The 14,137-nt window shown below is 45.7% G+C and overlaps 1 protein-coding gene across 1 annotated transcript in view; it reads right to left on the bottom strand.

Annotated features, from left to right (window-relative positions):
* Positions 1-14,137, bottom strand: part of PSMA2 (proteasome 20S subunit alpha 2) — a 33,217-nt gene that overhangs the window by 13,104 nt on the left and 5,976 nt on the right. Inside the window, exons 2-6 of the mRNA XM_085878592.1 lie at positions 12,671-12,747; positions 11,215-11,347; positions 8,896-9,018; positions 8,003-8,084; positions 7,356-7,429 (exon numbers count right to left, since the gene is read on the bottom strand). Of these exons, the coding sequence (XP_085734718.1) occupies positions 7,356-7,429; positions 8,003-8,084; positions 8,896-9,018; positions 11,215-11,347; positions 12,671-12,747 (489 nt within the window). The remainder of the gene's footprint in view (positions 1-7,355; positions 7,430-8,002; positions 8,085-8,895; positions 9,019-11,214; positions 11,348-12,670; positions 12,748-14,137) is intronic.

Below are 14,137 nucleotides of genomic sequence, written 5' to 3'. Positions count from 1 at the left end.
GTCGGGGCCGGCGATAACACCGCTCGGCTACCACTGAAGCACGGAACGGACCGCGAAAGCGGTTCGTGTCCTAGGCCGGCCAGTGGCGAGGTACGATCATCCGGTTAACTATCCGCGCAGGTACTTAGGTAGGTCAAACTTGGCGAACAACCTTATCCTGCGCGGGTGGCCGATTGGCATGATTGTGGTGGGGTCGAAAGACCCACCCGTGACTAGCTCCTGGCGGTAGTTCCAAGGAGGGTCACGACTGAATTGTCCGTTCCGGTGGGCGACGCGGTCACGATTTGAGTTACGTGGCCGATCGCACGCCGGGCAGACCGAAATTCATAACAATATGTATAATTGGTGATGGTTGACTGCGCTCATTGTGTAATTTTTTACAGGTCGTGCTATACACGTTGTCCAGTCTGAGACGTCGCACTATGAGTCGTGAGCAGAGAGCCAATCTGAAGTTTCTTGCCAAGCTTGGCAAAACACCTTCCGAATCCTTTGCAATGCTGCAGCAAGTCTACGAGGAAGAAATGATGTCACGTACACGTGCATTTGAATGCTCACAGACACCGTGAAAACGAACCAGACTGCTCACAGCCACCGTGAAAACTCCTCGTAACCACACAAGAACTTTCGTGCAACCCACCAACTACGCATCAGAGAGTCTTGGAGATATATCTCCTCCCACCATGGGGAGGGGCTCTTGGCGAAAAATGCCTCGCTGTCGGCCCCTCATTGGACAGGGTCCTATGGCCCACCTTTCCGGGGCAGGGTCCTGGCCCCGGGCAGGAAACCCCAACCGTTCTTTCCACGCGGGGTCAAACTTCATGAGTAACAGTATAATGCTCCAAAGGTACGTTGGTGGTGCAGCCGGTTGGCGGTGGATTGTGACGGGCCAAGGGGTCATGCAGATGGCTTGTTGGTTGTTAGATGTAAAGATTTAATAACCTAACTAAAAGAAGTCGCAACGCACGTTTTTGATTCTCCCACTAGACAAAAGGAAAGGGACCTGTCTCACACGTACTTAACGAAATAACTGACTTTTGGGACCTGTATGTTGGATGCAAATGGTTTCCAGATCCGTAACAATATATATATATATATATATATATATATATATATATATATATATATATATATATATATATATATATTTATTGTTACGAATATACGCCCGCCGAATATACGCCCGCCCGGCGTGCGAACGACCGCTTTGGCCAATGGCAGCCGCACACCCACTGGACGAGCAATTCAGTCGTGACTTCCCGGAACATCACCGAGAAGCAGTCACGGGTGTGCCTTCAACGCACACCACGGCCCAGTCCGTATTCTACCCGCACGCGACAGGGTCAATCGCTGAATATCGATATACCTAAGTATTCGCGTGGGTAACCTACCGAGGGACCGTACCTCGGCGAAGGCCTGTTTGGACACGAACCGCTTAAGCGGTTCATTCCGTTCTGGGATAACCGAGCGGGTATTATTGCCAGACCCGATTCTATTATCGGTACTCAAAAACCAACTAGTATTCCGAAAAACAATATGGCACTTCAATGGGGGGAAAAAAAAGGACACGACGAACAGGTTAACATTCACAGGAGCACATTTATTTATACACACATACACAGGAAAGCAACAATAAATGCAATTGATTGATGAAACACGCATGCAGTCATGCAACCAAACCAGCAATGCGCGGGACGGGCACAAAATACGAGCAAGGACAACGCACTACAACCGACCATTGTTATTATTTACAGGCACTTAACAGTCCTACTTGTCGGGACTCGGTGCCACATCATTCACACAAAGAAACAAAGAAAAGACCACCCTCATAGACAAGGGGGTCAGGCTGGGCCTGTAGGCCTTTATGGTGTGGGACTTGGCAGACCGAACGAGTCCCATGAGACCGTGCAGGTTACCTGCACCCCCGTGGTGCCTTGATGGGGCGAGACGCGACGTCCCGTCCCCACGGCAGCTATTCGCACTTCGCGCATCTTTCCCGTGGCAGGCGAGCTCTCTCCGGCTCTCCCCACACAAACGCACAGGCTTGCGCGACACGGCAGGCAAGGTTGTGCCTCCAGCCCACATCTCCTTCGCGATGCGCAGACCTCCCCCGACTGACTGCTCCAAGCTCCTGAATCTGACACGAGCCCAGACCTCCACGCAGCTCCTTGGCTTCTCCGACCCCCGACAGACACTCTTCCACCCAACCAACCGCTCCACTTGGCGCTCTGCGTGCCCTTTTATTCCACCGGCGCCCCGCCCTCCCTTCGTGGCGTGCGGGGGGGGGGGGGATATTCCAACAGAGATCGGCTGGATCTCTCAAAGGGCGGAGGAGCTCCTTGTGAGCCAACGGCCATCCATATCTAGTGCCCAACTGTGTCTGCGGACGTCCTCCTGCAGTTGGGTTACTTTTTTATTAGGAGGTTGGTGGCAGTATTTGCACTCCAGCCACCGAAAAACCCTTCATTCCGCAAAACACAAAAACGCAAAAAAAAAAAAAAAAAAAAATCTGAAAACCCACTCCGTGGGAGTACCTCCTGTGCAGCTTCCCTTCTCAGGGCAGCTCACCGGATGACGGGATTGGGGCAAAGCCTTCGGGACCCCCAATCTTTGATGATAGGGAAACCACGGAGTAACATCCCTGGGTCAGATTGCGGGAGAGTGTGTCGGAGTGGTGCTGAGGTATCATCCACCAGACGGCGGTCTCCTTGGGTTAACCTGATGTGGTCCCTTTGGGTGGGTGCCTGGAATGTCCTATCCCTAAGAGAGGATGATCACCTGTCTCTGTCATCAGCTGAGCTCAAGTGTTTTGACAACGGTATTGCAGCACTCTCTGAGGTTCGGAGACCGGATTGCGGCGAGATAATGGTGGGTGGTTACACCAACTATTGGTCTGATTGCTCTGATGGTTACCATACCCAAGGAATTGCTGTAGCTGTGTCCAATAAGCTGACCCCAATGATAATTGAGGTAACACCAGTCAACGAGCGTATTATGAGATTAAGGATTCGTCACTCCTTAGGTGTCATTTCCCTGGTCTCTGTATATGCTCCGACTGAGGCGAGTGATCTCACCGTGAAGGATGCATTCTACACCACGCTCCAGTCTGTGGTTGATCAGTGTCCCAGACGAGATACACTTCTAGTCTTGGGTGATTTCAATGCATCGACTGGAACTGATAGGGATGGTTATGAGGTGTGTGTTGGTCCCCATGGGTCAGGAACTCTGAACCAGAATAGCACTAAGTTCCTTGACTTTGCAAGAAGTCATGGACTTAGGGTGGCTGGTTCATGGTTTCAGCGCCCACAAGCTCATCGCTGGACTTGGTATTCCAACGCTCGCGGTGTGGCAAAGGAGATTGACCATGTCCTCGTTGATGGTCGCTGGAGGATGATCCAGAACTGCAGGGTCTACCCGAGTGCTCAGTTCCTCAATACTGACCACAGGCTTGTTGTAGCAACTCTAAAGCTGCACCTTAAATCCTGGAGAATGGTACCATCCCAGCCTAGGCTGGATGTTGGCAAGCTCAGGGATGAGAGAGTAGCTGAGGAGTTTGCGAACAGGCTGAGTGGACATTTGGGGTGTCTGGGTGCTTTTGGGGGTCCTGAAGAGTTGTGGAGTGCCTTCAAGACCACCGTCCTTGATGTTGCCGGTGGATGTCTTGGAACTCACCGCAGGGCAAAGAAGAATTTTCTTTCTCAAGGGACACTGGATACCATTGACCAGAGTCGCAGGGCCAGGCTGAATGGCAGAGCTGAGCTGTTCAGGGAGCTGAGGCGTAAAACTGTGGACAAGGCACTGAGGGTGGACAAGGAGGCCTATGTGCGAGGAATCTGTGAGGGGGTAGAGCATCACCTGTGGACAAGTGATTCTCGTCCCACTTACAGGGGAATTCGTGCATTGCGTTCATCCAAGCCCATCCCTCGAAGCACTACAGTTAGAGCAGAGAGTGGTAGGCTCTTGACAGACGAGTCTGAAGTGAAGGCCCGCTGGGCCGGTTACTTTGAGCAGTTGTATCAGGCTGATCCCCCAGCTGTCGAGTTGGACGTCAAGGGTGTTACAATCCCTGTTGCTGACCCTCAAATCAACTGTGGTCCACCTTCGCTTGTGGAAACACAGGCTGCGGTGAACCAGTTGAAACGGGGCAAAGCTCCAGGGATCTGTGGCATCCATGCTGAACTTCTCAAGGCTGGTGGAAATGCTGCACTCGTGTCGTTGCATGTAGTTTTGTGCTCTGCCTGGAACACAGGCATCATCCCAACTGATTGGAAGAGGGGCCTTGTTGTTCCTCTCTGGAAAGGGAAGGGTGATCGCCAAGACTGCAACAACTACCGAGGGGTGACGCTGCTCTCAGTGCCGGGCAAGGTCTTTGCTCGGATAATTCTTGATAGGTTCGCCAGATGGAGATGTCGGCGGTTGTGAAGTTGGTTGTGGTTGTTGTGGTTGGTGGTTGTTGGTTGGTCCAAAATAACGATAGTAAAGAAAACGGCTACCTGAAGATTTACAGCCCTGTCCACACGAATAAATCCCATTAAACAACGGTGGGGAAATCTAACTGATCACGGACTTAGCGATATAACTAAGGACCTATATGGTGTTCTGCTAATTTTCACAGCCGTAACAATATATATATATATATATATATATATAGATATATATATATATATATATATATATATATATATATATATATATATATATATATATATATATATATATATATATATATATATATATATATATATATATATATATATATATATATATATATATATATACATATGTAGATATATATATATATATATATATATATATATATATATATATATATATATATATATATATATATATATATAATATAAGCCTGGTGTTGGCGCAGTGGTTAGGGCAGCGGCTTGGAATCCAAAGGTCCTGAGTTCAAGCCCCGTTGGGCCACTGAATAAATACACCAGGGGGTTGACTCAGCCTGTCATCCTTCCGAGGTCGGCGAAATGAGTACCAGTGTACTGGGCCGGTGTATACCCCGGTTAAAATAGGTGTACCATATCCCTGTGTCGTAAGAGGCGACCAGGGTTGCGTCAGGAAGGGCATCCGGCGTAAAACATGTGCCAAATCACTATGCGGATCATACGGATGATCCGCTGTGGCAACCCCGAAAGGGAGCAGCCGAAAGAAGAAAAAGAAGAAGAAGAAGAAGAAGAAATATAAATATATATATATATATATATATATATATATATATATATATATATATATATATATATATATATATATATATGTGTGTGTGTGTGTGTGTGTGTGTGTGTGTGTGTGTGTGTGTGTGTGTGTGTGTGTGTGTGTGTGTGTGTGTGTACGGTTCTAGGAACCGTATGCATTCAAACATACAGTTGTCCCAAAGTCAGTTATTCCGTTAAGTATATGTGTAGATAGAACCTCTCCTCGTGTTTCGTGGGAAATTGAAGGGGTGCGTTGCGATGTTTTTTGTTAGGGTAATAAATCCTCATATCCCATCCCCCATCACGATCCACTGTCCACCTGCTGTATCCGAAGGCCCGTTGGCCGGGGCAAAATCTTTGTGTTGTGGCTTCTTCTTGATGAGTCCAGACACGCATGGAAGAGGGGGGCAGGTTTCTCCCGGCATGGCCGGAACCCGCCCAGAAAGGGCGGACCCATGGAGGCCCTGTCCAATCAGGGTGGACAGTGGCGTCGGCTTCACCAAGGCCCCTCCCCGCTGAGAGAGATCTATCAATCACGAAGCGATCCTCAGCGTCGAGTCCTTGGCTGGGAGATAAATTACGGCACCATCCTGAGAGGGCAGAGAGAAAATTATGTGTGGGTCGGCCATGTGAGCTGGAGTCTGAGGCTGGAGAGAAACAGTGTTGGAGCGAGACAGTGGTTGGAGTGAGACGGTTGGAGTCGCGGGTTGCCAAAGAAAGGAGGGTCATGACACGGAGGGTCTGCCCGCGTCTCACCTCGGCTGCCCGTCTGTTGCGCTGGTTCGAGCGTGCCCGATCTTGACCAGGTCTCTCGTGGGTCCTGTCGGCGGCTCTGATCCCCGTCTCAGACTCCGTGCGTGTAGCTGTGGGCCGAGCTGCATGACCACCGACAGGTGCCGCACCAGGGAGCATCCCTTCCCTCCAACGTGCAAGTACCCCAAAAGAACTGCGACCTTAGCTCACCTCCCTCTCTGGCTGTGGGGGTCCTTTGCAATACACCTGGGTTTATTTTCGTCTGAGTGTGTGGCACCGTCTTTCACTAGAACTGTTTAAGTGTTTGATCATTGTAAATCTTGCCTGTATATCCCACGATAAGTCTGTTCTGAGTCCTTTTGTAAGTAGATTGTAAATAAACCATTATTAGAAATGTTCCCAGTTCGTTTTCGTCTTTTCCTTCATTGGTCCAGCATGGTTCGGATCTGAGTTTAGCTGGGTTTTTATACCCGATAATCTGTTCATCCTAGCCGGTACGTTCTTAGCGGGTCCGCTCGGCTGCATCCGAACCAGAAAGGTAGTTGGTAAGTTGGTAGAGTGATCTGGTTCAGGCAAGACGTACTGAGGGCGTGGTTCCCCGGTAGACGACACCGTGTGGTTAATTAGGTAAATTGGTTCCAGACAAAAAGACCCTACGCTACGCGGTGGAGGTATTGGCGTCCACGGTCGGTTAAGCGACCCGCCGCCTCACGGAATTATCTGTGAGCGACGGCCTATAATTCCGGGAGTCTGGTGGGAGACGACGTAACTTCCCTCACCTAGCGGTCGTTCTCGCCACCGGACCCCGGCCCGCAACAATATATACATACACGCGCGCACGCACACACAGTTGGACCCTGCCATTTGCAGATTCGCAGACCCTGCGTATTTGTGGTTTATAAAATGCGACCTGCTTCATGAATCACTCATCACTGGGAACCTCCCCCCCCCCTTTCCCCATTGAAACAATGGTCCGCTATTCGCGGCATTTTCCAGGAACGTGTCCCCTGTGAATAGCAGGGTCCAAAAGTATATATTTTTAAGGTAGATGTGAGAATCAACCATCTATATTAAAATAAATCTCCATCCTGACTCAAAAGCAGATTTTCATGGATGTCCTTTGGGCGAAGCAAAAAAAAAAAAAAAAATCAAACAAGAAATTGAAGAAGTCAAAAAAAAAAAAAAAAAAAAAAAAAAAACATTCCACCTACATGGAAAGTTGTAAGTTGTATGGAAAGTATATAAACCACCTCACTATTAGGCTGCATTAAATCTGTATTTAATTTTAATGCAAAAATACTGGAACATGAGCAGGCTTCATCAAGCACCCACAAAAAATTAGTTAATTTAAAAAAATATTTTAAAATAAAAATAAAAACGAAAAATCACCTTTTTTCCAAAAAGGTCTTCCCATTCACATAGTTCTTGCCCATTGCAGTGGCCTTCCAGGCAAAGTATGCTCCCTGCAAATACAAAAAAATAAAAATAAAACAGAACAGCACTGAAGAGAGCATACCTCCACTCGGCTGAGCAGTTTATGTTTTGTATCCCACACCTCGGCTGGACCTCGATCTGGATGTTCACCAAAATTAATCAATTTGTAGTTGTCACACCCCCCAAAATGTCCACAAAGTTTCGTCTGAAGCTACCCATAACTTTTTGAGGTATCATGCTTACAGACACACACAGATGTGAAAACATAACCTCCAACCATCTTCGGTGACAGAGGTAACAATTAATTTATAAATTTACAAAAATAAAAGGCCTCACTCATTTCTTCACCTTGTCAAAAAAAGAAAAAGAAAAAGGAATTCTCACTCCCACAAAAAAGCACCAAGAAAGTTGAATTGCACATCAACATGCATTAATATCGACAACCAATAGCAAAAGCACATGCCAACAGCCAAATTCTTAAACCACAAACGATGATCACACCACAGCAAGCCATTTTAAAATTAATTATTTTTTCATGGAAATCTCAAGTCAACCACATAGATCTGGAAAAGCAAATAATAAGTGTTCTTTCAAGAACCTACCGATGGGTCTGCTTGGTACAGGTGTGGTTTTCCTTCATCCCAGCCAGCAATGAGTTGGGACACTCCGAAGGGCCGCACACCTCTGGAATTTAAGGGGTGGGGAAGGGATAGAAACAATGCATTAGTGCGCACTTTGATAATGTCTTGTTCCACAGATCGTTTGCACCAATTGGTAGCACAGATCTGCAATGCGAAGCAAAAGTATCAGGCAACTAGTCATGTGATCTCTGATTAAATTTCAATGCAACAACTCCTATTTACTTCCATTATTACTCCAATTATGCCGACCTTCTTGCGGCGTTTTTGGCCCAGGTCCTTTGCAAACTGGCTGGCCAGGCCGTAATTTTGACTGCATGCAAATTGGCATGTATTTGTGATTTTTTTTTCAGGGTGCCGGCGATAACTCGCCTACTCTTCGTGAATGACACCGTGTGATCTTTAGTATCCACTAACAACCAGTGCTGAAAGACCACGAGTATTCCGGCTTAACATCCTTCTGATGGATGACGCACACAATGATGCCTCACGGCTGCATGTGGAACATTAAGGGTGAAAGCTTACAGCCGAGTCAAGAATCAAACCCAGGTGAGAAGGCTCAAAGGAAATGATGCACACCTCCAAGCTATTCTTGCAGCTCCTAAAATTCATTGTTCTATGTATCAAAAAGCAATGGCCACAATTTTTCTCTATCACACTTCAGCAGGTGCTGAAGAGAAGATGGAAAGAACAAAAAAAAAAGGATCCAATCTGAAAGCGAAACATACCAGAACCACAGAAGTTTGGACACAATGTGGAGAGCTCCCGTCGGTCAGAATACGAAATCAATAACAGATCTTCATTTGTAAGCACCCCCTGTAAAGAATAGGGATATGTGCGAACTTATATGCACTAACCCAGACTGGGTGTACTCCTGCATGACGGACGCAATGCGCTGTACCAGCTGTGCCGTTGGAATGCGCTCCTGGTACGTCAGGAAATACTGCTGGGCGAGCTTGCGTGCCCGTCGAACGAGCACCCTGTTTTCAAGGCACACCAACCAATGTGTTAGTATCATGATTGAATTGCCATACTCAAGGCGATAAGCACTATTAATATTAATTTACAATTTATCCACAAACCAAAAAGAAACACCATCTGCCTTTGAAAAATCATATGCTTGTGAGAAGGCTGAATGCCTCAATTCTGTGTTTTCTTCCAAATCTTATGTCTCCAACCACTCAATCACGGTACAAATCCATCCCTGTCGTACCCACCCACTCCTGGACTGATATTTTGCACCTGAGAAGGTGGAGGTTCTTTCAACCCTCTACTCTGACTCTGTAGCTGGATGGGATGGCTTCAGCTCACATGTCCTAAAATCCTGTTCCGCTATTCTTGCACTTCCTCTCTCTGCGCTTTTCACCCTGTCATTTGCTACAGTTCATCTTTCATCTGCTTGGAAATCAGCCAACATCACGGCATTACATGAAAAGGTGCAATAACTGATCCCCTCAACTGCAGACCAACAAGCTTACTTCCAATCATCAGCAAGGTCACGGAATCCATCATCGTAGTTGACATGAAATCCATCCTTTTCTCAAACAACCTCATCTCAAATCACAAATTTGGTTTCAGACCAGGTCACTCCACCTTGGACATGCTTGCTTCAGCTCACCAATCAATGGATGAAGGTCCTCAATGTCAGACATGATTAGGGCCGTCTCTATACATGCAGTATGTCATACTTTTGATGGTCTGCCATCCTACCTCACTCTGCAAACTCTCTGCTTATGGCATCCAAGACCAACCCCACAATGGCTTAATGACTTCCTCTACTCTAATAGCCAAGGAGTGGATCTCAAAGGAATCCTTTCATCTCCTCTCCCTATCAAGGCTGGAGTGCCTCAACGCAGCATTCTGGGCCCAGTCATATTCCTAATCTTCATCAATCATCGGACTGGAAGATCCTCCTTAGCTGTTTGCTGATGACTCCACCCTCTGCTGCAACACCTTTCTTCCTTCAGACCTTGACAAAATAATAATCACAAGCTGGTCAAACACTTGGAATGTGTCTTTCAATCCTGACAAATCTCACTCTCTCTCTCCAAAAGGATTGTCTGGCAAACCCTCCTGTCCACTTTCTTAACAATCCTCATGAGTCAGGTCAGTCACTCAAACTCCTGTGTCTCAGCCATGATCTTTCTCAGGAAACCACATTTCAACCATATTGTTCAATGTTATTGTGCTCACTCACTACCAACCGATCTGAGATTTCTAAATTATTGTCGTACTACTTGCCTGTTTAGAAGCTTTGTTTTTTGTTCTGCCATTGGTCTGTTTCGTTTTTGTTGATGTCCTAATTATGCTTCTGTGTTAGCAATTATACTATATTACCTCTTTTAATAATATTAATTTAGACGTAACGATCTTGATGCGTTTTTTTTCAAAAAAAAAAACTTGTCAAGTGCATTTTATATTAATAGCATATCTTTGTTCGTTTTGTTTTTTCACATTGTAAACTTGACTTTCAAGTTTTTAGACTTTTGTCATGTCATTGGCTCATTTGAATAAAACCCAATTGATCGATTGATTGATTCACAGTTGGCCTCCAAAGCCAGCCGACGCCTGGGCATCATCCTTCCATGGCACACCTGAACTCCGATCTACCGACAAGGCTTTCATCCACAGCTTGATGGATGACTGCTCTCCCCTGTCTCAACCTCCACATCCTCTTCAATTTCATCCTTCCCTCCAGGTCTTCAAGACAGCCGTTTACCTCCATCCCAGATCATCCCCAAACCAAAACCATATCCTTCGTACCCTCGTTAACCCCACCCCAATCCCTCCTCCCTCCAAATTTCCAGTTTTCCCACCTCAGAGTTTCCTTCTGTATTCATCTTGTCCACCTTGTGCATGCTCTCATACGCCCCCCCCCCCCAACCTTTGTCTCCACGTCTGTTTCTATCTTGGTCTTCAACTCCACTGTTAGTGTTTTCCAAACTCTCTCTCCCCACTATTTATTTTGCCCTGATCAGTTCAGTGTACTAATACTAGGTCTTCCATGAGCATAGATTATGTGTATAAAATAAAACAAAATGTTTGGCCGATACGGTATTTTGTTCATATCTCTTCAACACCAAACCAAATAAAGTCAGCAGTAGTGCACAGACTATCAGGTCTAAAATCAGAATGGAAAGTGGACAAGAAAAGATTTCATGCAAGATAAATCTGACCTGTAATCAGGCCCCATTCCGCTGTACACCATGCCCACATTGCGTGTGATCGGTTCGACCTTGTGCACACTCTGCTCATCGTAAAGCACCGATTTCTGCTTCTTCTCTGTGGCCAGCACCACGCCATTCGTAGCTGCATTCCACAAACCCACAAAACTTCATTATGGATCAGAGAAATCTGAAAACGTTTAAAAATTAGCGGCCGGTTGGCCATTTCAGCATTCCCATTTGAACGGATAACTTGTGATATTGGGAATCCAGGTTCAAACCCCGTATATAGTCGCGTGCATGGCAACCTCTGGACATGTTGTAACTACACCCGGTGGGTACGACTGCAGGCTGAGCCCATTTCCCAAGGATGACCGAACCAAAGCTTTTTTGTACAGGTTTGCATTGAGCAGTTGCCACAGGCCTGTGAACCGGTGGGGCTCGCCCCCTGCCTTTCAACAAAGTTACAAGAATTTAACTCTCCAGGAACCCAGACTGAACCCGATCGTTCGTGACACAAAATATTAGAAGGCCTATCAAGCATGTCAGACCTTACAAAATAAATAAATAATTCAAACCATAACCTACTCCTCACATGATCTGAACAGTGTGTAAATGGATGTCAGTAACAAGCAGGCCTGGAACCACAGCACTCTACGTGTCAAGCAAGCAAGATGCAGCTGCTGGAAAAAGTTGGTGGTGGGAGAGAGGACTCAGCAGCACAAAGGTAGGCCAGCCAGAGACCGCAAGGTCAACAGGATCACTCCGTGGCAGTGAAGAGCACCCCGGAGCAGAAGTACTTCCTCTGTTCACTTCCTCCGTTCTCCTTAAAAACTCAGGAACCGAGTTTTTACCAATCCCTGCCACACGGCCGCCAACCTGCGGGCCCCCAAGGCCATCAAGCGACCTCCACCTCTGGCATTTTGACAAGTCAGCTGCTGGCAGGAAATAGTTTCCTCCTTCCGTTGGTTAAGGAAGGGAAGAATGTGACGGTGTCCTCTTAACCACAAACTGGCTGCCGAGCTTTCAGATGAGAACACAGGGCACGACACTTCAATCGAGCCGTTACTAAAATCACAATCGTTCATTTACATGGACTCATTACCTTCAACAAACACAACCACTTCAAGCAAGATAATTAGTTCGAAAACCACATGCTAATACACATGGCGTTTGAGGCCATATTCACCGAACTCTTGCCCCTCCTCCCACAAATGTAACAATAGTTTACACGTCCATTGTTTACAAACAATATCGTCCACAAATGTGTTTGTACCGGATACAATTCATGCACAATTTTCATGATAAAACACACAAATAAAATAAAAGGGGGGGGGGGGGAATCACATTTATGAAAAGAACACCAACTCTGAAATCGCCACCATGCCGTTTCGGATCACGTGCTATGTGACCGAACCAAAAGAAGATAAATTCCCTCAAGGCCTCGAAACATTGAAAAAGGTCTCACCCTTGATGCCGACGGAAGGTGCACCGGCAGCTACCGCTGACAATGCATATTCGATCTGCACCAGCTTGCCAGACGGGCTGAAACAACACGAGGATTTGATCGATAATACTCAAATGGAAAGTTTAACTAAAATAAAAATACAAACACAAACACACACACACACCGCACAAAAACACACACACAAAAACACAAACACACACACACCACACAAAAAACACATACACACAATACACACACCACACAAAAACACACAAACACACGCACAACACACAAAAAAATACACACACACCACACAAACACACAACACACATATATACACACAATACACACACACACACCACACAAAAACATATACACACAATACACACACACCACACAAACACACACACAAACACACAAATATACACACAATACACACACCACACAAAAACACATACACACATATATACACACAATACACATATACACACAATACACACACACACACACAAACACACAAATATACACACAATACACACACCACACAAAAACACATACACACACATACACACACAATACACACACCACACAAAAACACACAATGACACACACACACACACAAAAAACACATACACACACAATACACACACCACACAAAAACACAAACACACGCACAACACACAAAAAAATACACACACACCACTCATACTCACAACACACATATATACACACACACACACACCACACAAACACACAACACACATATGTACACACAAGACACACACCACACAAAAAACATATACACACACAATCACACACACAACACACCACACAAACACACAAATATACACACAATACACACACCACACAAAAAACACACACACACAAAAACAGACACCACACAACACACATATACACACCACACAAAAAAACACATACACACAATACACAAAAAACACATACACACAAAATACACACACCACACAAAAACACACAATGATACACACACCACACAAAAAAACACATACACACAAATACACACAAAAACACAAACACACAAAAATACACACACACCACACAAACACACAACACACATATATACACACAATACACACACCACACAAAAACATATACACACACAATACACACACCACACAAACACACACACAACACACAAAAAAATACACACACCACACAAACACACAAATATACACACAATACACAAAAAACACATACACACACCACACAAACACACAACACACATATATACACACACACACACACCACACAAAAAACATATACACACAATCACACACACAACACACAAAAATACACACACACCACACAAACACACAAATATACACACAATACACACACCACACAAAAAACACACACACACACAATACACACACCACACAAAAACACACACACACAAAAACACATACACACACACACACATATACACACCACACAAAAAACACATACACA

Source organism: Eptatretus burgeri, chromosome 4, assembly GCF_056783735.1.
Source record: "Eptatretus burgeri isolate ZD-2024b chromosome 4, Ebu_testis_v1, whole genome shotgun sequence".
In the NCBI taxonomy this organism is placed as follows: Eukaryota; Metazoa; Chordata; class Myxini; order Myxiniformes; family Myxinidae; genus Eptatretus; species Eptatretus burgeri.
This window is presented reverse-complemented; position numbering and strand designations above follow the sequence as displayed.